General features: G+C 42.9%; 1 protein-coding gene across 3 annotated transcripts in view; it reads left to right on the top strand.

Annotated features, from left to right (window-relative positions):
* The window catches only part of LDAH (lipid droplet associated hydrolase), a 242,756-nt gene that overhangs the window by 213,799 nt on the left and 4,286 nt on the right, over positions 1-24,671 (top strand). For all 3 annotated transcript variants that reach the window (XM_077291490.1, XM_077291489.1, XM_077291488.1), the window contains exon 6: positions 5,957-6,039. In XM_077291490.1, the coding sequence (XP_077147605.1) occupies positions 5,957-6,039 (83 nt within the window). The remainder of the gene's footprint in view (positions 1-5,956; positions 6,040-24,671) is intronic.

Genomic DNA, 24,671 nt, shown 5'->3' with positions numbered 1-24,671 from the left:
AATGGCTGACCATGGTTGAACCCTGAGTCAAAGCCAGCAGTTGGAGCCCTGTATCATGGGTGACTTGAGGTCCTACAAAGACCTGTTTCAGAGTGTCCAGAAACCGAGGAATACTCCGCACCACATGATCGTTGCGCTCCCACAGCGGCGTAGCCCACTCCAACGCCCTGTCCGACAAGAGAGATTATGAATCCCACCTTTGCCCGCTCTGTGGGAAAACGTGCAGCCAGGAGCTCGAGGTGTATACCACACTGGCTCACGAAACCCCTACAGGACTTACTGTCCCCAGAGTATCACTCAGGCAATGGGAGGTGAGATAAGGTCGGAACAGAGGTGGCAGTGGGTAAAGCTGCTGCAGCCACGCTAGCAGCCTGAACAGCTATTGCGGTAACATCCACCGCCAAGGTTGCACGCTCAAAAGACGACAACCGGTCCTCCAGCAGCTGGATGTACCCCTGCAATCGCTGTTCATCCGCCATTACCATAGCCAGATCCTGGCGCTAGTATACTATTAGGGTTGGCAGAACGCACCGAATATATATATTAGATGGGATTGGTGCGTTCGCAACCCGGGATCCACCGTGCAGGAAAGAACCTGCTGCTAAGTAATTGGCGGCACTATATGGCGGTATGAACCAGCTCTGTTAGCTTCACAGAGCGGCCGAGAAAGCAAAGCTCTGTGCCCTGTTAGACTTTCACAGAGGCACAGGCTAACTACCCAAATGAGAGTAGTCAGTGGTCATGCATGCACACGAAACTCCTCGCCGGAGGTGCCAGCATTCTAGGGGCCTATTTCAGCCAAGTCCCTGAATACACACAAACAATCTCCTCGCCAGAGGTGCCAGCATTCTAGGGGCTTATTTCAGCCGGGTCCCTGAACACATACAAACACATGACCACACTGGCGCAAAGCACATAACTTAGGAAGATACTAGCGCATGGCCGTGCGGCCATGCGAGCCTTAAATAGCTGCAGCACATACAGGACCTTCCTAGAAGGACCAATGAGAGGCTGCTACAGAGTCTGCGCACCTACAGGACCTTCCTAGAAGGACCAATAGATTTGGCTGCAGTACCTGAGCATGTGACCCTTGATCTCCACTGAGAGATCTTACCCTGGGCATGCTCAGTGTGTGCAAAGCAGGACTTAGTCCCAGAAAAGCCTGCTCACCGCAGATCAGTGCAGGGTACAATAGCAGAGCCTGGAGAAGCAGCAGTAACCCTTTGCACAGTATCAGTCTCAGTGAGACGCTGGGACCGACGTCTCCGCTGAGCAGGCTCCACTGCGGCCGATGCAGAATGGGAGACCGCAGCAGACACGGATCGAGATTCCCCCTGTGCAGCAGAGGAAACTCAACTCTTAACACATGCTTACTGAAATTTATTTAATACTTCAAACGAAAGCCTTTGTTGTTGTTGACAGCTTCAAGACACTTCCTGTATGGATAAACTAGTCGCAGGCATTGCTCAGGTGTGATTTTGGCCCATTCTTCCACACAAACACTCTTCACATCCTGAATGGCTCCTTCTATGAACTCTGAGCTTTAGTTCCTTCCTTCAATATTCTAAAGGATTCAGGTCTGGTGATTGGCTGGGCCATTTTATCAGCATTATTTTCTTTCTCTGAAACCAGTTGAAGTTTCCTTGGCTGTGTGTTTGGGATCACTGCCTTGCTGACATGTCTGCCCTCGTTTCATTTTCATCATCCTGGTAGATGGAAGCAAATTTTTATCAAGAATGTCTCAGTACATTTGTCCATTCAGCCTTCCTTCAATTACATGACGTTTGCCAGTCCTGTATGCTGAAAATCATCCCCACACCATGATGTTCCCACCTCCAAACTTCACTGTTGGTATGGTGTTTTAATATAGTGTGTATTATGGCATCCAAAGAGTTCAATTTTGATCTAATATGACCAGACTATATTCTTCCAGTATTTCACAAGCTTGTCTAAATTTTGTTGACTAAAATTTTAAACACGCTTGAACTTGCTTTTTGTTCAAAGGAAAGGAGTCATGCGTGGTGAGCATGCATACAGGCTATGGACGTTGAGTATATTACTTATTGGGTTTCCTTTAAGCAATTGTACCTGCTGATAACAGGTCTTTCTGTAGCTCTCCACAGGTGGTCCTTGGCTCTTGGACAACTCTTCTGATAATTCTTTTCAATCCTCTGTCTGCAAATTGTCTCTTCAGAGAGGAAGAGGACTAGAACTCTAGTGCCACCTATAGGAAGTATCAATCCTAAAATTCAATGTCAACCCTTTAATGAGCCTTGTCATATGACTTAGGATAAAAGCCAAACAAGAATCTCAATTTGCAGACACGGTGTTTCGGGGTGCTGCCCCTCGTCAGTGCAAAGTGGAGATCTGGTTTGGCTGTATGAGAGGCGTCTGACCGGCATCCAAGGGGTAACGTTTCTCCTTGCGGAGAGTGACATGTTAAGCATGCTGAGACATTGACATTGACTTTTAGGATTGATACTTCCTATAGGTGGCACTAGAGTTCTAGTCCTCTTCATATTTTCCAGAGGAGCATTGCAGCTAAGAAGTCTCCTCATCTCTGCATGCTTAAAATGTCACTCTCCGCAAGGACAAACGGTACCCATTGGATCCCAATCCTCTGTCTGAAATCTTGCGGGAAGCACATGTTTGTGGCCAGTTTATGGTGATATTATGTTCTTTACACTTCCAGATTATTCCCTAATAGTGCTCACTGGAGTCTTCAGTAGTTTAAAAATTCTTTTGTAACCAATGTCATCAGTATGTTTTGCAACAATAAGGCTGCAAAGGTATAGAGACATCTCACTGGTTTTACCCATCATATGATGTTTCTTGTGTGGCACCTTGGCAATGAAACAACTTTTTATAAGCCATCAGTTGATCCAGCTGATATTATTTGTCACGATTGCTTTATAATTACTGATAGATATACAAAAAAGGTTGCACTCTATCATGCTAAAGCATGTCAATGTGAAGTATATGAAATATGAATAGCAATACAGCTTTTGAATATTAGGAAAAAAATTGAGATGCTTATCATAAACTGTGGCCAAATTATATCTGCCCATCAACCATCGTCAAGGTGGTCTCAAAAACTGATGGGTACCTACGTGTGTGAACACCTGTCTTAGGCTGATGTCTGAATTCCTGGGTGAATGTGGACACCTCTGTCAGCAATGCCTGCATTTATAGGTAAGTAGGAACCTGCTATAATTAAAATCACCACATGTTGAAGGGTGGAGTGCCCTGTCAGTAAGCTAACATACAAATGACAAAAAAATTACAGCAGGTTCCTACTTATGAAACCTTGATGAAAGAGCGCCACTCGAAGGCTTGGTAATGGAATTTCAATCAAAGATAAATTGTCTTCTTATTAAGACATACGTTGGCTTGTAGTCACTTTATGTTTGAGATTCCGGCCCTCTAAAGTCTGTAAGTCCATCCTAATTGTTTCTGCTAGCGCTTTCTTGGACTGTAGGCATTTTTTCTTTCCATACGACACCACTGTGTATCTATGTTATGTCACTAAGGACCACAGATGCTTGGCCAAGCAACAGTATGTGGTATGGTTTTACATTTAGGAGGAAAATTAAAAAAAAATTATTGGATCGAGAATGTGACAGCAGCGGATGGAATAACATCGCTCGTGTGTTGTGTAAAGCAGAGACGTCTTGTAAGATGGAGAAATTAGCACACTCGAGACTCCTGCCTCTTAATGGCGCTGGTCACGCTGTTGTAACGGAAGCTTGGCACTGTCACTCCACAGATGATTTCAAGACATCGTTTAATAGCGAGATTAATAACATACTTAAAGGGGATGTCCATCCAAATTATGTTTAACATTCATTAAACATGTAATAGAAACAATTGTATCATATTATTTTTCACTTCTTTTTCACTTTCCGCGATTTAGTCTGTAAAAGTTTTCCTATTCCGACCTCTTTTTGTCGCTAGGTTTGTTTTCTCCGCTAGGTCTCAAGCATCGAATGTAAGCATTTCTTCATAGATTCCTGTTATCATGACATTTCCAGCGCTGGGTCCATTATTACTGATCCGTCACTGCCGTACTTATGGTGCAGACAGCAGCTAAAATGGTTATCAGGGACTTTTATATTAATGGCCTATCTTTGTGATAGGTCCCAAATATCTGGTCAGTGGGAGTGTGACACCCGGCAGTCCTGGCAGCCGGAGTGCGAAGTTGCACAGCACAGCCCTGTCAACGGAAAAGTGGCCAAGTACTGCACATCCGCCCCCCATTCCAATCGATCCATCCCCGCCAGCCAGCTGCTCCCGGTGGCAGCTAGTATAGTGGCCATAGCTGGGTACTGCATATCTGCTTCATATTGATTCTAATAGAAGGCGGATGTGCAGTACCCGACAGTGGCCACCATTCCGCTGACAGCAGTGTTGTGCAGATTCGCAACTCAGCACATTCGGCTGCCTCTGGCTCCACCCCTGCGGAACGGCTGATCCCCTCATGTGTTGCACCTGCGAAGAGCCGCAAGACATGCAGCCACAGGGACTCGAACATATTTTTCGAACCCTCTGAAGACACACGGTTAGCACCTGAGCTTGCTCGGATAACACCTTATCAGAACACGTTCATTCTTCATTATTGAGGATGTAATATTTTATTTTATTTCTATCACACCGAACAATACTCTGAGATTATACAATAAAAGATTTAATTAACACAATAAAAAAAAAAACCTAACAAGCTGCTGATTGACTCTGAGCAGTACCATAGACCCATTACCTCTGACCCATTAAATGAGTGGTGGCTCAAGCTCTATAGTCTAATCTTTCCAAGAAATATTTCCCATGTCCGAGGATAAGATATTGCACCTTACCACTTCATAGGGTTAGACCAGGTTTAAGTTTTAGGAAATATCTTTATAGTAAAAGATATAGCAACTTTAGAATTGTATTGAAATTGTACCTTTTAGACATAGGAGTCCTACAGTAATATCCAGCAAAACGTTAGACATGTGGACCCGTTAGCAAAAGAGACTATTTTATGTCAGCCTGTTTCTGTAGTACATTGGCAGAATGCAGATGTGTTTAAAGGGGTTTTCGACATTGTTAAAGAAACAAAATGAGCTTCGTTCACCCTCCTCAGGTCCAGCGCTGAGTCTCCGCTACTGCTCTGGTGTCTGTTATTGTTTGCAGAATCAATGCCACGTCAACAGCGCTGCAGCCAGTGACTGAGCTCAGCGGCTCTGTCCGAGCTGACGGCACCAGCTCACTGATTGGCTGCAGCGCTGTCGACATGACATCAGCACTGCAGACAATACAGACACCAGGAACAGCAGCAGAAACTTACCGCTGGACTTGTGGAGAGTGAGTAAAGTTTATATATATATATATATATATATATATATATATATATATATATATATATATATATATATATATATATATTATTATTATTATTATTTATTTTTTTTCAAACAAACTAGACAAAACTGGAAAATCCCTCTAAATCACTCTCTCTGTTACATTGGCAGACTGTTTTATGTCTGCATTACATTGACAAGGATACGGGCTGTTTCATGTCAGGTTGTATCTGGAGTACTTCAAGACACTTCTTTATCACCTAAAAACTAACCATCTTTTGTTTTAACATACCTAAACAAAATGTAAATTTTTAATGAAAACCAAACAAAAAAAAGTATTAAGTTTCATAACCTGGATTATATAGTTGGCTTCTAGTTTATAAAAGTTATGAAATCTAATATTTTTTGCTTTGATTTTTACTCTATTTTTTTTTTCACTGTGTTCAGATTCGATATCTACACCCAACGTGACATTGAAAGTCACCAGTGTAGACATCAGGCCACGTGTAACATCAGTGATGGCTCTTGTTACTGTCACTGAACATCTGTCTTTCCTTTTTCTGAATATTATCTTCACTAATCACAAATTTATTTTCTCTACTGTTGATTTCTTTTGACAGCAAATGCCATGTACATGGGAAGTCAAGAAATGGTGAAGGTCGTTGATCGAGACAATGCCACAATCAAGCAAAATTTAAGCAAGGTGCTTCGCTTTTCCTTTTCCTTTTGTGTCTCGCAGCTGACCAGGTATCTCCATCTACACCCCTTCCAGACCTCAGCTATTGAATCGGGACCCTCACCTTTCTTTGAGCTAAGGTCTAGGCAATCAGTAGGCCACTACAGACCATTCCAAGAACATTTCTACACCGGTGTAACTGGAGCAAACTTCTTTATGGTTGTGCTGTCCGTGTCACTAACAAACTGTCATGGGCCATGTTGGCCGCTAGTAGAAGGCTTCCACTGATGTGGGTCCAGATTCTAACAAGTAGGGTTAGTAGTAGTCATTATAAACACGTTGGATGCAATACTTGCAGATTCTAAATTTGCTTAATATGCAAATTTTCTGCCCACCAGGAGGTATAAAGCTGGATTTTTAGTGTCCACTATTTGAGGTGCCACTAATGATGAGTGAACGTGCTCGATTAAGGTGCTAACCGAGTGTCTTCAACGTGCTGCTCACAAAATATGTTCCAGTCCCCGCTCCCGCATATCTCGCAGCTGTTCGACAGTCACAACACATGCAGGGATTTCCTGTTTGTTAGACAATGCCTGCATGAGATGCAGCTGTCGAACAGCCGTGAGGACTCGAACCTATTTTCCGAGCATGCAGAAGACACTCCTTTAGCACATAAGCATGCTCAGATAACTCCTAATCCGAGCACGTTCGCTCATCACTACTAGCCACCCTATAAGTCAATGTCAACTGTCACTTACACGCAATCCTTTTCCTCCCTGGAACAAACCATCATCGGAGGAGGGCTCTGTGATCACTTCCCACAGTTACTCTCCCTACCCTGAAACAGGACATCATTAGGCAGGTCGTTTTCAAAGGGCGGCCGGTGTATTTCCTATTGAGCGCGCTGGTTGTCAATTCCACTAATGCTCAGTATGGTCTCCCTGCCCCCCGCACTCCTTTATTGTTTTCCTTCTCTGGCTCATCAGTTCCCTTTATTGTGCATGCAGCAGTTTTCATTTTGACGCATGCTCAGTATCTCGGTACACAACGAATTCTAAATATTGTGTACAATTTCGTGCTCCTGTTGACAAGAAGGACATACAAAAAGCAACGAAGGTTATTAAGGGAACTGTAGTCCCAAAACAGGTTATGAAACTTTTTGAACAAATCTAGTATATATATATATATATATATATATATATATATATATATATATATATATATATATATATATATATATATAATTTTACTTTTACCTTTACTTTTTTGAGCAGTATCTTCTGTATATATAATTGTCTAAGGGGTACTTCCGTCTGTTTGTCTGTAACTTCCGTCTGTCGCGGAAATCCCGGATCGCTGATTGGTCGCGGGATTTAAACACGAGCTGTGTTATATACTGCATGGGCTGTGTTATATACTACGTCACTGTGCTATATACTACGTAGACTGTGCTATATACTACGTCGCTATGTGGCTGTGCTATATACTACAGCCGGCCACAAACAATCAGCGACAGACGCAGTCCGGCCGCGAATTGGCGCAGGATTTGAACCATGCTTCGCTGATTGGTCGCTCCCGGCCAAATGAATCCTGTGTATTCATTGCATTATTCTGAAATCTTCATAAATAAACTACCTACATGTTCTAGAATACCCGATGCGTTAGAATCGGGCCACCATCTAGTATACAGTATATATATATATATACAGGTCCTTCTCAAAAAATTAGCATATAGTGTTAAATTTCATTATTTACCATAATGTAATGATTACAATTAAACTTTCATATATTATAGATTCATTATCCACCAACTGAAATTTGTCAGGTCTTTTATTGTTTTAATACTGATGATTTTGGCCTACAACTCCTGATAACCCAAAAAACCTGTCTCAATAAATTAGCATATCAAGAAAAGGTTCTCTAAACGACCTATTACCCTAATCTTCTGAATCAACTAATTAACTCTAAACACATGCAAAAGATACCTGAGGCTTTTAAAAACTTCCTGCCTGGTTCATTACTCAAAACCCCCATCATGGGTAAGACTAGCGACCTGACAGATGTCAAGAAGGCCATCATTGACACCCTCAAGCAAGAGGGTAAGACCCAGAAAGAAATTTCTCAACAAATAGGCTGTTCCCAGAGTGCTGTATCAAGGCACCTCAATGGTAGGTCTGTTGGAAGGAAACAATGTGGCAGAAAACACTGTACAACGAGAAGAGGTGACCGGACCCTGAGGAAGATTGTGGAGAAGGACCGATTCCAGACCTTGGGGAACCTGAGGAAGCAGTGGACTGAGTCTGGTGTGGAAACATCCAGAGCCACCGTGCACAGGCGTGTGCAGGAAATGGGCTACAGGTGCCGCATTCCCCAGGTAAAGCCTCTTTTGAACCATAAACAGCGGCAGAAGCGCCTGACCTGGGCTACAGAGAAGCAGCACTGGACTGTTGCTAAGTGGTCCCAAGTACTTTTTTCTGATGAAAGCAAATTTTGCATGTCATTCGGAAATCAAGGTGCCAGAGTCTGGAGGAAGACTGGGGAGAAGGAAATGCCAAAATGCCTGAAGTCCAGTGTCAAGTACCCAGTCAGTGATGGTGTGGGGTGCCATGTCAGCTGCTGGTGTTGGTCCACTGTGTTTCATCAAGGGCAGGGTCAATGCAGCTAGCTATCCGGAGATTTTGGAGCACTTCATGCTTCCTGGCACCTGCTCACAGTGCCAAAACCACTGGTAAATGGTTTACTGACCATGGTATTACTGTGCTCAATTGGCCTGCCAACTCTCCTGACCTGAACCCCATAGAGAATCTGTGGGATATTGTGAAGAGAAAGTTGAGAGACGCAAGACCCAACACTCTGGATGAGCTTAAGGCCGCTATTGAAGCATCCTGGGCCTCCATAACATCTCAGCAGTGTCACAGGCTGATTGCCTCCATGCCACGCCGCATTGAAGCAGTCATTTCTGCCAAAGGATTCCCGACCAAGTATTGAGTGCATAAATGAACATTATTATTTGATGGTTTTTTTGTTTGTTATTAAAAAACACTTTTATTTGATTGGACGGTTGAAATATGCTAATTTATTGAGACAGGTTTTTTGGGTTATCAGGAGTTGTAGGCCAAAATCATCAGTATTAAAACAATAAAAGACCTGACAAATTTCAGTTGGTGGATAATGAATCTATAATATATGAAAGTTTAATTGTAATCATTACATTATGGTAAATAATGAAATTTAACACTATATGCTAATTTTTTGAGAAGGACCTGTATATATATATATATATATATATATATATATATATATATATATATATATATATATATACACACACTGCTCAAAAAAGTAAAGGGAACACTAAAATACCACATTCTAGATATCTCTGGATGAAATATTCCAGTTGCAAATTTTTATTCATTGCTGATGGTCCCAACCCCATTTATAAGGCAAGAAATCCCACTTATTAAACCTGACAGGGCACACCTGTGAAGTGAAAACCATTCCCGGTGACTACCTCTTGAAGCTCATCAAGAGAATCCCAATAGTGTGCAAAGCAGTCATCAAAGCAAAAGGTGGCTACTTTGAAGAACCTAGAACATAAGACAGAATTTCAGTTGTTTCACACTTTTTTGTTAAGTATATAATTCCACATGTGTTCATTCATAGTTTTGATGCCTTCAGTGTGAATGTACAATTTTCATAGTCATGAAAATACAGAAAAATCTTTAAATGAGAAGGTGCGTCCAAACTTTTGGTCTGTACTGTATATTGCACAGCCTACATAGTATATAGCACAGTGACGTAGTATATAACACAGCCCTCGCGGTATATAACACAGCCCTCGCAGTATATAACACAGCCCACGCAGTATATAACACAGCCCAAGTAGTATATAGCACAGCCACGTAGTATATAGCACAGCCACGTAGTATATTGCACAGCTACGTAGTATATAGCACAGCCTACGTAGTATATAGCACAGCGACCTAGTATGTAACACAGCCCACGCAGTATATAACACAGCCCACGCAGTATATAACACAGCCCACGCAGTATATAACAGCCCACGTAGTATATTGCACAGCCACGCAGTGTATAACACAGCCCATGTAGTATATAGCACAGCCCAGTATATAGCATATAATCAATTATGCAGATTATTGTCATGTCACTGTATTGTTACTATTTTGCTCCTTAAAATCTAAATTTATATTTTTATTATTTTGTTAGTATTTTGTAAATCCACCTTTGGCTTTCACCACTGCCTGAATCCTTCTGGGCATGCTATCTCTCACATACAAACATGTCTCGACTGAAATCTGATCCCAGGTCTCTTCTACATATTCACAAAGTTGGTGCATACTGGTATTTTCTTCAACTCTACCCACAAGTGTTTGATTGGATTGACGTCTGAGGACTGTGGAGGGGAATCCACCACCTCTACTTCATTGTCACTTAACCATTTCTTCACCAATCTTGATGTATGCTTCGGGTCGTTGTGCTGCTGGAACACTATGTCGTCCTTTTCATATCCATGGTGCTTGAGCGTACGAAGTAACTCGTGTTGTAGGATACTGACATATAGCTCAGCATTGAGACCACCATCAATCTTGATCAAATATCCAATTCCTTTGGCTGTGAAACAACCCCATATCATCAGGCTTCCTCCACCAAACTTGACAGTTCCTTCAATACCTCCATCATTTAGCCCCTTTTTCCCTTGTTTCTTCCAGATCCATTTGCACCCGTCAGACCCTAGTCTATTAGCTTTCATCTTGTCACTCCATATCACCCATTTCCAATCTCCTACTATCCACTTTTTTTACTTTTTTGCAAACACAAGCCGATTCTTCTTATGACGATATTGACGTCGAGGCTTCTTCACGTCCCGACTTGTGTAACATGCGTCGCACAGTGTTTGCATTAACATCTGCAATCTCACTATTATGAAGCATATGAGCCACCTCCACTGCCATGTTTGTCGCACCAGAATTGATAGACCTTGTGATGAGCCGACTTGTAGCTTGTGATGTTTTGCTTGGATGTCCACCTCTTGGCTTCTGAAAAGATGGATGGACTTCATTTCATATTCCTCCAACTGTCATGGCGCTCACATGATGCAGTTTGGCAATTTTCTTGGCCGAGAGACCGCTATAGATGAGCTGGATGATGATGTTTCTCTTTTCTTGGGAAATTTTCATGACTGCTCCTCAATTTGAGCCGGAGACCTTTCACTTGGGAATCATACTAATAACACACTGAGCTATTAGGAAATGTGCGAACAGGTTGTAATTTGTAGTATACAGGAAGAAAAGATTTTTTTCACCACCAGGAACAAAACAGTAACAATACAATGACATGACAAAAATCTGCATAACTAGTGATGGGCTAACCCGAACACCTACTGTTCTGGCATGGACACCGAACACGGACTTCACAAGGAAGTCCGTGTTACTGTTTGGGTTCGGCTGTCCGAACATCCAGTGTTTTCTGTGCTATCATGTGCATGACAGCACGGCAAACACCGCTTCTGATCGGCGGGGAAATCCTCCCCGCCGGTCAGAGAGCCGCGGTTTCCACACTGTCAGAAGACAGCGTGAGCACTCAGCTGTAAATCGGAGGTATAAACTTTACCTTCGGTCACTGGTGTCATCTGATTGGACTACTGATGCCATCATCCGAAACCTGCTGCCGCTAAAAACAGCAAGAGCAGGAGCTGCGGATGGGAGTTTTCATACTTTTTTGGTACAAGTCATTGTAACTATCCAGTCTCTATAGTCTACCTGGTATAAGGCACCTGTAGCAGTGAAGAGGCAGTGACCCACAAAGTTCAAACATAAAAGTCTCTTTAATGCGTTATCTTCACACAGAAAAAGTTCCAAGCATATAACTTCAATTCATATAACTTCAGTGTTCAATTCACACCAGTTCATAACAGCATCCTTTAGATTGCAGTCTCTACACACGCTAGTCCATACACAGACTTTGACATCCTCCTGTCTGCAGCTGTGACACACGCCAGTCCTTCCTTCGGGCACAGGACAGTCTACCTCCGGTTCACCTCCGGGCACAAGACCTGTCCACATCCGTGACCAGTCATCATGGACAGCAGCACCACTGTGTATGCTGTGGGTTGTCAGGCCTCACTCTGGCCTTGACACTCCTGAGACTCCTCAGACTCAATTCTAAAACCTCTCTATACTACAGGGCTTTTAACAATTGTAATCACAGCAACACCTGCGACTACAACACCCCCTCATGGCCTCACCACGCCTCTGTGCGCATCCTGGGGAGAACAAACAGCGCCCCCTAGCTGTAACAGGGGTCACTGTCTCACATAGCTCAGATATAAATTTATATTCCCATCCGGTAGACCATAATGACCAGACAGTCTCTTGAACCTTTTATGTGATAAGCATTGATTTTGTTACTTTTCTTCAATTCTTCATGTTCTAGAATCAAATTGCTCCTGTTATAGCTGATTTAAGTCAAGATGCCGTTTTGGCCAGTTTAATTGGACGAGACTAAAAAAAATAGTAAAACTTTATAACTAGTGATGAGCGAACGTTCTCGGAAAAGGTGTTACCCGAGCATGCTCAGGTTTCAAACAAGTGTCTTCAGCAAGCTGGAAAAGTATGTTCGAGTTCCTGCAGCTGCATGTCTCATGGCTGTGTCCATGCAGCTGCATGTCTCATGGCTGTTCGACAACCACAACACATGCAGGGATTGTCTGCTTGTTAGGCAATACTTGGATATGTTGCAGCTGTCGAAGAACCGCGGGGACTCAAACATACTTTTCGAGCACGCCAAAGTCACTCGGTTAGCACCTGAGCATGCTCACTCATCACTGCTTATAACCCATACACACATTTTATTTCTCATTACTTACCCCTTGTGGCAAATTTAGTTTTTCTCATATCATTGACTTGTGTTTTACAGCAAAATACATCAATTTGGACTTGTATTCTACACTGAACACAATAATCCTTTAGCCCTTGATGGACTCCTTGATGTTCTGATGTTTTTAACTGTTTAACTAGATGAAAGCTGCACAGAACTGGCAACCTTTTTTAATGTGTAGTTTATAGACAGGGCAAGTGGGTTAAAATTATACGGGTTGGAAGTTTATAAAAACAAAAAATAAAAGCCAAGTTGCTTTACAGTTGGCAAGTTACCACTTAAGAGAAGAGAAAAAAGAAATCACAGCGCTTAGTAGTTACAGCGACCATAAGTTAAAAGCCAATCTTAACACGTGGTTGTGCCAGCGCCAGTGAAATAGATCAGTTATTGCTGGATCCGGCTTCCATCTTGTGTTCTAGAACCTATGGGAGATGAGGCACTAAATTATTCCAGTCCCACACGGAGTGCAGGTTTAGGAATACTTAGTACTGGCAATGGACAGATTGAAAATATTTTCCTTTGAGATTCCAGGCTCCCAATATAGTTGTGCTAATTAGTTCAATAAATGTTTGCTTTTCCTTTTTTTTTTGACAGTTTTGCGTCTTGAGCCAATTTATTGCGTATTGTACTTTTTTTTTTCCATGTAAATGGTCAGCAGGTCCCTCGCCACATATGTGTCTTTCTTTACTGTTACCTCTTGGTTTTGGGGTTTCCCGAAAACAATAAGAAAAGCTTTGTAATAAGAAAAAAAAGTTTTGCAAAAGTTTTTCTTTATTTTTTTAAAGGTGGTCATCTTACCCTATTTTTCGCCTATATGGTAAGTCGGGAGAAAGGGTATGAAAAGACGCATTTACGGTAGTTAATTTGCTGCACATCATTCTCCTTAGAGAAAACTATACAAAGAGATCAGCAATAGCATTTAAACCATTTCAATTGAGCACTTTTGGTTATCTTGTCACATCTGTGAAGGAATGAGATGTATCGGGAATGTAAAAGGGCTTGTCCGACCTTAGGCTACAAGTCTGCAGTCACTTTGTGTGACTTCAGAATTGTGAATCCTCATATCGTACACACTGCGCTCTGTGAGGATTTGCATACATGCGGCCACATGCAGACTAGTTGGGCACGGTCTCGCTTAATGCACATGTATTGAGTGAGGCTAGACACGTCTGTTCGAATTATGGCCGGAAGTATGCAAATCGTCCACTTTCGAAACTGGTGAATCCTCACAGCGCGCAGTGCGTGCAATGTGAGGATTCACAAGTCTGCAGTCACAAAAACTGTGGCAACCCCTTTAATGCATAAAAAATGGGCAACCATAAAGATTTTAGGGTCTTTGTGGGACTCTGTGATAGCGTCAGAACATCTCCAAAACAGCGGGTCGTGCCGATCGGTTAGTGCCGATCAAAAGTGATCCAATGAAGATCACCTTGTAAAATCACAGGCGCTCAAGGATCCTCGATATACGTGAAGGCTATCCCATCCGATCTGATCAATGAACTGTGGGTTGTGCTGGATGATAAATCTGATCCATAGAGGCCGCACCGAGCAATTTACAGGACTTAGAGGATCTGCTGCGTCTTCATGGTAGATACCACAGAACCTTAGATCTTGTACAGTTCCTTACATGCCACAGTACAAATACTCTTGGCAAATTAGCTTGTAAGTTGGAAAAACACAGATATGTTCACCACCAAGGATGTGCGGGTGATGTTAGTCTGAAGCCTTTTAGTATGTAGCGTTCTTGTCGGTATCACCACTACTGACAGTGGTCAGCACTATCCCTCAAACGCTGGTTGCCCCCAAATGAAAAACTTTTGGCATCTAACAAACACATATATTTAAAGGGATTTTACCAAGTTTAGAAGTTATCCCCTACCTTCAGGGATAGAGGACCTGAATTGCTGGGGTCCGACGGCTGGGACCCTAATCAATCCTTTCAGTAGTGGCAGAGGTTGAACATGCGCACCTCTACTCTCTTCATTCTCAGTGGGAGTGCCAAAGACTAGCAGAGCGCAGTGCTTGGCTATCTTCTGTGGCTCGAGATTGGCGGAGGTCCCAGTTTTCAAACCACCCAAGATCAGGCAGTTATTGCCTATCTAATGCATAGGGGATACCTTCCAAACCTGGCACAAACCCCTTTAAGGTATTTTCAATGAAGCCAGGTAGGGAGTGCCAGTGCAGCAGAGCTGAAACAGCATTGAGATTTTACACTGTTTACTCCCATTATTTTAATTCGTTTCCACTCTGATCTCAGAACACTCCTTTATATCTGTACATTAATATATTGATTTTCTTATGTTAGGGACATGTAATAAAATGGGCTTGTAAAAACCTTCAGAGCCCATTAGAAAATTGAAGTTCTTGGATATAATCAAAACATAGATGTTAGGGTTTGGCGGAACACACCAAATAGATATTTATAGAGTAATCGGTGCGATCGCAACCCGGGGTCCACCGTGCAGGAGTAACTGTATGGCGTTATAAGTGAACTCTGTTACTTCACAGAGTCACTTAAGACAAGAGAACGCTGTACCCTGTTAACCTCACAGAGGAACACAGCTACCAAATAGAGCGAACAGTGGTCATGCAGTCAGAATAGTACACACAAAACTCCTCACTGGAGGTGCCGGTATTCTAGGGGCTTCTTTCAGCCGGGCCCTGAATCCACTCACAGAAAACTCCTCACCGGAGGTGCCGGTATTCTAGGGGCTTATTTCAGCTGGGCCCTGAATCCACTCACACAAAACTCCTCACTGGAGTTGCCGGTATTCTAGGGGCTTATTTCAGCCGGGCCCTGAATCCACTCACAGAAAACTCCTCACCGGAGGTGCCTGTATTCTAGGGGCTTATTTCAGCTGGGCCCTGAATCCACTCACACAAAACTCCTCACCGGGGGTGCTGGTATTCTAGGGGCTTATTTCAGCCTAACCCTGAAACCACATACATTTGACCACACTGGTGCAGAACACATAACTTAGTTGATACTAGCGCATGGCTGTGCGGCCATGCGAACTTTTAATAGCTGCAGCAACTTCAGGACCTTCCTAGAGGACCAATGAGAGCTGCTACTGTACCTGAGCAACTTCAGGACCTTCCTAGAAGACCAATGGGAGCTGCTCCAGTACCTGAGCATGTGACCCCCGACCTCCAATGAGAGGTCTTACCCAGGGCATGCTCAGAAGGGGAAAAGCAGGACTTAGTCCCAGAGACGTCTGCTCACTGCTGACCAGTACTGGTTACAATGGCTGAGCCTGGAAAGGCAGCAGTAATCATCTGCACCGTATCAGGCTGAGCCAGACGCTGGGACCGACGTCTCCGCTGAGCAGGCTCCACTGCGGCTGGAGAAGAATGGGAGACCGCAGCGGAGATGGCCCAAGATTCCCCCTGTGCAGAGGCGGGAACTCGACCCCTAACAATAGAAATACTGAAAATTAGTACAGCCGCAGAAGCGGAGTGTGATCATCTTTTGGGAGGCAGTGACCTGCACACTCATGTCTTGTCAGTAAAGATAGGGCGACACGTGACAGGGACAGCTTCATGAAGTTTATGCGAATAGGAAAATATGTGATCAACCAACTGCTGGCAATAATAGCAGCAGCAGGAGCGGGGTGTGATGATCATTCGGTAGGCAGTGACCTGCACACTCATGTCTTGTTAGAAAATATAAGGCTGCATATGACAGGGGCAGTGTCATTAAGTGTGGACAGATAGAGAAATATGTGACTGAACAAATGCTGGGAAAGATTGAAGCAACAGGAGAGGAGTGTGATGATAATGCAGTAAGCAGTGACCTACACATTCATGTCACTAAGATAGTGATGACAGGGTTAAAAGGGCATTACCATGAATTGGACGGAGATAGAAATTGTGGAACGGATCAGATGTTGGGAATGATAGCAGCGGTAGAAGAATGTACTGCTTTTTCAGGAGGCAGTGACTTTTTATCTCTGGTCTATATGTATGTGTGTAACGGGGATTTTGACGTGAGAAGGGTCAAACATGAGGCCGTACAGATTGGGCGTTAAATGGTAAGAGGTGTATGGTGCCATTTACAAAGAAAGAAGGTGAACACAAAGGGAATTTTGTCTTGATCAGAAATGTTATAATTTTCTAAGTTTATCCAAGTCAGCCCAAGTAAAATGATGTAATCAATCCCCGATATCAAATTTTATAATCAATATTAAGTATATTCCAATTAGCAACATTCGCTCCACTGTATTTAATAAATATAGTGAATATTATGTCAAATCAGTCTAATATTACATCTCATTTTCACGCGTTCTGCAGTATATTCGGTGCGTGCGTTTTGCCGTATTAATTTACACAACAAAGGAGGATCAGATTTTTATTTGTAGCGTTTAATCTGTCCCGTCGAGACCCCATTGTTGCATACAATGTGATCTTTCTACATTTCTTGTCCTGAGTCTTTAATTGTTTAAAGCTTCATCCCAATTTTTCAGTGACGCTTATGTGACATCGCCTAAAAGTCAGAATCTTCCAATTAGTTTGATGGCAGTTTACCAGCCACTGACAATACTCCTAATTAACTGCAGATACTTACCGTCTGCGTGTAATTTATAGAATTGTAATATACATTGTATGTATTACCGTGAAATGTTATAGCCTGCAGCCAATTGTATTACAAAGGGATGGGTCAGTGTTGTATCCTTCTAAAATTTATGTTCTCTTTGCCCTCCGGCTGCGTCTGCCTAAAGTCATCCAAAAGCCTGGGGCTCCCGTGAGCCTGAGCTATAATTGCTTCATAACAGTACCCACCAAGTGCTACATTAAAGGCCGAAAACAGCTGTCTGCAGATGTGGTCTCTGCATTTTAGAGAAGACCTTGGTTTGTCTAATATCCATAGTCAAGGCCTTTAAAGGGAACCTGTCATCAGGTTTTCTCAATATAAATTACGACCAACCCTCTTCTACAGAATTCTAGTATTGTGTATGTATGTACCCAATTCCCTATGCAAGGCACAAATAAGACCTTTTGTTATACTAACAGACGGGGCGGTCCGGTCCGATGAACGTCTCTGGTCTTGATCCGGTGCCTCTCCTTTTTTAATGACCGTCCTGCTTCCCTGCCTCTTCTCTTGTGCTTCTGCTCTTTTCTTAAGCTCCCATCCTTATTCTCCAACCATCCAAATCTTTAAACATTCTAGACAATTTCTTGCCTCTCCTAAAAAGCATATAATTTTATCAGAGTAGATATTCTTATCCAGTTCTGTCTTAAATTCTTTACTCTCTTTGTTGACATCGTATATCTAATCCATAAACTGGCAATATACATTTGATGGCCGTTGACCAAACGATGCTTTGGCCGATTTGTTGGCTGACAGCCATCTCTGCCGGCTCTCCCAAGAAATTTTTCTTTCTGATCCGAGATGACGCCTGGGGGAGGGACTTTTCACCTTTTTCTCTCGGCGGATCCTCCTTTCAGATTCAGACCCGTAGAAGCGCTACCGTTCAGCGCGAAACGGCCGTCGTCTCGCCTCACTTGTTCCTGTCACTTCACTCCCCCGTGCCGTGAAGATGTTGTATTTCACACCGCAATAAAGAAGATTTCTACCACGGTGCCGGTGAGTGCTGCGTTTATTCTTTTTTGCTCCCAAGAAATATGCTGACTTACACGTCAGTCATCTCTGTGAGGACAATGTCATTGGCAGTCCAAAATCAGACATCTCTTCCGAGTATGAGTTGCTGGCACCCCCATGTCCTTTGAACAGCCAACCGAACTGTTCGATATCAGCCGGGTCAGCTGACATTACTATAATGTGTATGGGGCCTTTACAAACTGTAAGCTTTTCCGTGCGGGATTCCTGTTTTACCCAAACGTGATGCTTGACGACTCTATATAGAATAATAATGAAGGACACTGAGCTTGTAGGACACACTCTTTCACTCCACCTACAAATGATGTCTTTTCCAGTCGGGTTTGGACCAAACCAAACGAGCAAGCAAGCATGGAGGAACAAGTAAAAGTTTAGCACAGCAGGCAGTCCAGGAGAGATTTTATCCAACTTTATTTAAGGTCATATTTATAAATGGCCTATAGTTAAAAAATCAACGCAATTTGAACAATTGGGTCTTATTTTTGGTTTACATAATCTTTAGTGATGAGCGAGTGTACTCGTTGCTAGGGTTTTCCCGAGCACGCTCAGGTGGTCTCCGAGTATTTATGACTGCTCGGAGATTTCGTTTTCATTGACCTAGCTGAATGATTTACAACTACTAGCCCGCTTGATTACATGTGGGGGTTCCCTAGCAACCAGGCAACCCCCACATGTACTCAGCCTGGCTAATAGCTGTAAACCATACAGCTGGGGCGATGAAAACTAAATCTCCGAGCAGTTAAAAATACTCGGAGACCACCCGAGCGTGCTCGGGAAAACCTGAAAGTACACTCATCACTAATAATCTTGACTTTCATGTAATCTTGAAAGGAGATATGATCTATGAAGAACATTTCATTCAATGATTACCTTTACTTGTGAGTCAAGAGATCCTTTCCCACTTGGGCTAAGTCTGGATGTTCTTCTCGATCATGGGATTATATCCAAGAATAGTTCAGATGTCTTCTACAATGTTGGTCATTTTCATATACTTCTTGTAGCAACCGACATACCAAATGTCTGGACTTCGAGCTTTACTCTTGACTGGAGCTAGAGCTACTAAATACTGAAATATCTGTGAGGACATTGATGGAATCCACTGTTAAACTTACCAATAACTTCACAAAATATTATAGAATTGTGATTTTCATAAAAAGTAATTAACCTTAATGGGAAGAAATGTGTTACAAAAACATACCTAACTGTTGGATAATTACCGTAAGATGATCCAATCATGGTCTGTACAGGCTGGTAGTCATCAGAAACACTGGTTAGAAGGAAAACCACTCCAAGCAGGAGGGACGTCAGTAAAACCATGACTTTTGTCCACTCGTGCCAGACCTGGCAGATCTACTTTTCCATGTGCCAAGAACCAAGAGCCACCTCGAGTTCTCTTAAAGAACGATGACATCACTCATTTTTTCTTGCTAAGCCAATCAGAGCTCACCGTTCAGCAGCGGCAGCTGTCACTCATACCAGCTGAATGTGAAGTAAGAAGTGATAAGAGGCTCTTGAGACTCGTTTAACATGGAAACTTAATACTAGTAGTGGGAATTGAATAGTTTTGGTGTTACATTTCACATTTTGTCATTTTCATAATACATTTAAATAAGCTACTCCACATAAAGGAAATCTTCCAAAGTATAAAAGACTTTAGCCAAACCTGTCAAAGCTTAAGCTACACACTACACTAATGAGCCGTGGCATTTGGAATACAAATAGGATATGCCCGGAGGGACAGACAAATCTATGTAGTAATTACTGGGTGAGCCAATCCAGCCTCCCTGCACTTCTCAGGCTTCTATTGCTGTTGATTGACTTTTGAATTATTTCGCCCTGAACATACAGATTTCTTCTCACCTCCAACGATTTGTGTGTAGATGTTGGGATACACCCCATAAGATCCTATGAAGCTTCTATGGTCTATAAACCTGTATTTTGCCTTAAAGAGATCATGCTACTTAGAGCTCTAGCGTTGCTGAAAGTTTCGTTCCATGTTTGGATTTATACTGATCATGGGGTCCGATTCTTGGCACCACCATCATCCCGACCACAGGGCACCTCAGAAACCTCTCAATAGAGCGTAGATTGAGCATACGCATCTCTGCATCATTCTTTGTCTATTGATCTAGCGGAGATTGCCAAGCGCTATACTCGGCTATCTACAGCAGTCCCATTAGACAGTAGTGGAGTGCTCAACCTCTGCTATATTAAAACGGGGCTGTACAAAGTCATATTCTCAGATTGGTGGGGACTTTAATAGTCAGACCCCCAGCGATCAGTAAGCCATCAACTATCCTTTTTATAGGAAATATACCTTACACACTTTGGGCAAATCTGAAGGTATTGTGCTCTATTTCAAGCATGTGGTTAGTGTTGAAAAAAAATACTGATGTTGAAACTCAATTCAGAAGGTCTCCCAGTGGGCACTAGTGGTCTGCCTGTCTCTATCTACAGTGAAGGAAATAATTATTTGATCCCTTGCTGATTTTGTAAGTTTGCCCACTGCCAAAGACATGAACAGTCTATAATTTTAAGGGTAGGTTAATTTTAACATTGAGAGATAGAATATCAAAAATAAAATCCAGAAAATCACATTGTATAAATTATATAAATTTATTTGAATTTTGCAGTGAGAAATAAGTATTTGATCCCTCTGGCAAACAAGACTAAATACGTTGTGGAAAAACCCTTGTTGGCAAGCACATCAGTCAGATGTTTTTTGTAGTTGACGATGAGGTTTGCGCACATGTCAGGAGGAATTTTGGTCCACTTTTCTTTGCAGATCATCTCTAAATCATTAAGATTTTGAGGCTATCGCTTGGCAACTCGGAGCTTCAACTCCCTCCATAAGTTTTCTATGGGATTAAGGTCTGGAGACTGGCTAGGCCACTCCATGACCTTAATGTGCTTCTTTTTGAGCCACTCCTTTGTTGCCTTAGCTGTATGTTTTGGGTCATTGTCTTGCTGGAAGACCCAACCACGACCCATTTTTAATGTCCTGGCGTTGGGAAGGAGGTTGTCACTCAGGATTTTACGGTACATGGTTCCATCCATTTTCCCATTGATGCGGTGAAGTAGTCCTGTGCTCTTAGTAGAGAAACGCCCCCAAAATATAATGTTTCCACCTCCATGCTTGACAGCGAGGATGGTGTTCTTTGGGTCATAGGCAGCATTTCTCTTCCTCCAAACATGGCGAGTTGCGTTAATGCCAAAGAGCCAAATTTTTGTCTCATCTGACCACAGCACCTTCTCCTAATCACTCACAGAATCATGCAGGTGTTCATTGGCAAACTTCAGACGGGCCTGCACATGTGCCTTCGTAAGCAGGGAGACCTTATGTGCACTGCAGGTTTTTAAACCTTTACGCCGTCTTGTGTTAGCAATGGTTTTCTTGGTGACTGTGTTCCTAGCTGCCTGTTCATAGAGGTTACACTAGCTCTTTATGGTAAGGGTTACTCTTCCTCTGACAGATGCCCCGGCTCCCGCTTGCTAGTGCAGATGTATTCAGATAATAGATGCATTAAAAAAAACATATTTTTCATGTATGCAGCTGCTAATATCTGACTAATGTATCATAAAAATTATGGGCAACATCTCTCTCAACATCTGCTGAGATCTTTGTTTTGTCTGTTCTGAATTATTTACAGAAAATATGTTTTCTCTAGATTCTACTTGTTTCAACAAGCTGCCGACATCTCCTGAGTCGTCGATGTTTTATATCATTTTACTGTTTCTTTCTTATGTTATTTATTTTCTTTGTACTATGAAATCTTCACAAAATTAAACGTGACCATATATCTTAGATCAGGGGTTTCTGTCACGGGCTATTTGGAAATTTCTACAATCATTCAGTGGCCTTACAAAATTGGGGAGGGCTGGGGGCATAGATATCACTGGGGAGGGCTTGGAGACATATACATCACTGAGGAGGCTGGGAGGCTTATACATTACTGGGGGGCATAGATATCACTGAGGAGGGCTGGGGGTCTAGACATCACTGGGGAGGCTGGGGTATATGCTGTGACAAAGTCACTGGTAAGGTACTAAGAGGGGAGATATGTGTCACTGCACTTAATGGTGTCAGTGATATGAAACCAGAGTATTTTCCTCCAGCACACTATGTGTTGTGAAGGTTAAGTTAAAGTTTCATAATGGGCTGGTTTCATGTGGACCTTCAAAGAGCGGGAGGGAGGAGGTCCACTTTATTTCCACCTGGAGAGCTGCCAGGACCTGTGTGAAATCATGATCATGTAGTCAGTCACATGATGGAAAGAGTCACATGGTCTGGGGTTTAAATAAATGGGCTCTACAGGCAGTCTGGGGTTGGCTAGGCTGGAGAGAGGAGTCTCCAGTGGTTTTTGTGATCTGAAGAAAGACTGAACCTGCATACTGCTATGTGGGTTGACTTACCACAATACATTACTGGGAAGGCTGGGGGGCATAGACATCACTGGGGAAGACTGGGGAATAGACATCACTGGGTAGGCATATACATCACTGAGGAGGCTGGGAGGCATATACTTCACGGGGGGCATAGACATCAGTGAGGAGGGCTGGGGGGCAGACATCACTAGGAAGGCTGGGGTCATAAACATTACTGGTGAGGACTGGGGGGCATAGACATCACTGGGGATGCATTCACATGACTCGGGGGGCATAGACATCACTGGTAATGGCTGGGGTGCATAGACCACTGGGAAGAGCTGGGTGCCATAGACATCACTGAGGAGGGTTGAGTATAAACATCACCGGGGAGGCTGGGGGGCATAGACATCACTGGAGACGGTGTTGCTGCCGCTGCTCTCTTCATCTGTAGGATGGGAGCGCATTGCGCGCTAACGCCGCCCACAGAGTGCGTCCTCACTCTGGCACTGGCCTGCATGAGGACGTAATCCTTCAATGCATGCTCACGAATTGATCAGTAGTGACCGCTGCTCAAAACGCAGCTGCCAGCCCGAGCTCTGCGGACCTCGGGAATCTGACGGGAGAGGCAAGAAAGAGGTTTCTCACCCCTGTCTTAGATAGTTTTTAAAAGAAGAAGGATGGCAGCAGCTTATCAAAGAATCTGGTATATTTCAATCTTCAAGTCGGCAATTTTGAAGCACCATCAAGGTACATTCATATCAAAACTCATATCAGGCCATGGCACCCAGCTGAGGATTGAAGGTTGCCTTATTGGCCCTTTGGGGAGAAGGCATCTCAATCAAGTTGATGGCCATACCAAACCTTTTTGGATTGAAAAGTTTGGAGGGTTCGTTAGATATACAAATCCTGGTCACACAACTGTGTAGAAATGTTGGTGGCATGAAGATCTACTCTACTTCTTAGGCCATCCTAAGTACTTGAAATATCAAAGGAGGTGCCAAACATACCCCTAGATATGCATCTCATACATGCATAATAGAAACTATAACTGTAGAATTGCCTGGTTGCTCCAAGTGGATCCGACTTCTTGTTTTCCGCTATCCTTCCACTATGGCTGCTCTAAATGGGTGCATGATGCTATACTGTATAAACTGTAAGTCTGGGCATTCAAACGTCATGTGACTACAAGCATGGCCACATTCCAACTAGACATGTCCAGCCTAGCTCATTTCACTTGTATTGAGCAATGCCGCGCAAGTCTAGTCAGCACGAGACCGCATGTATGCAAATTGCATTCTTGCAATTACGTATCCTCTCCCGGCATCGGAGAGTGCGGACAGCGTGCACACTGCGCTCTGTGAGGATTCACAAGTCTGCAGTCACATAGACTAACTGTAGAATTGAGCCCCAAGCCTGGCCAATCCCTTTAAATAGTACTGAATGCCAGTCAGATTGTGAATAAATGCTTTTTTAACAATACTGAAAGCCAAAAATAAAGTCCTACATCTGCTTGTGTTTCTTCAGCACAGCGATATTTATATTTTTTTCTATTAATTTGTATATTTCTACCCTTTGGTGATATTATTTTCTTGAAATATTCAGCTTGCGCATTTATTAAATATTAGTTTCTTATCTTCAGGCACTTGGCATTCATGTTGCAGAAAATCTGCTCTTTGTTTTTCATTTTAACCAGAGCGAAACATATTCTGCATAACAGATCCACAATGTCATGGCGAAACGGAAATTCTAATATAAATGTCCTTTATGATTGTGTTTG

The sequence above is a fragment of the Ranitomeya variabilis genome, chromosome 2 (genome assembly GCF_051348905.1).
Source record: "Ranitomeya variabilis isolate aRanVar5 chromosome 2, aRanVar5.hap1, whole genome shotgun sequence".
NCBI classification, from domain to species: domain Eukaryota; kingdom Metazoa; phylum Chordata; class Amphibia; order Anura; family Dendrobatidae; genus Ranitomeya; species Ranitomeya variabilis.
Note: the sequence above shows the minus strand (reverse complement) of the source record. Positions and strands in the feature narration are given on the sequence as shown.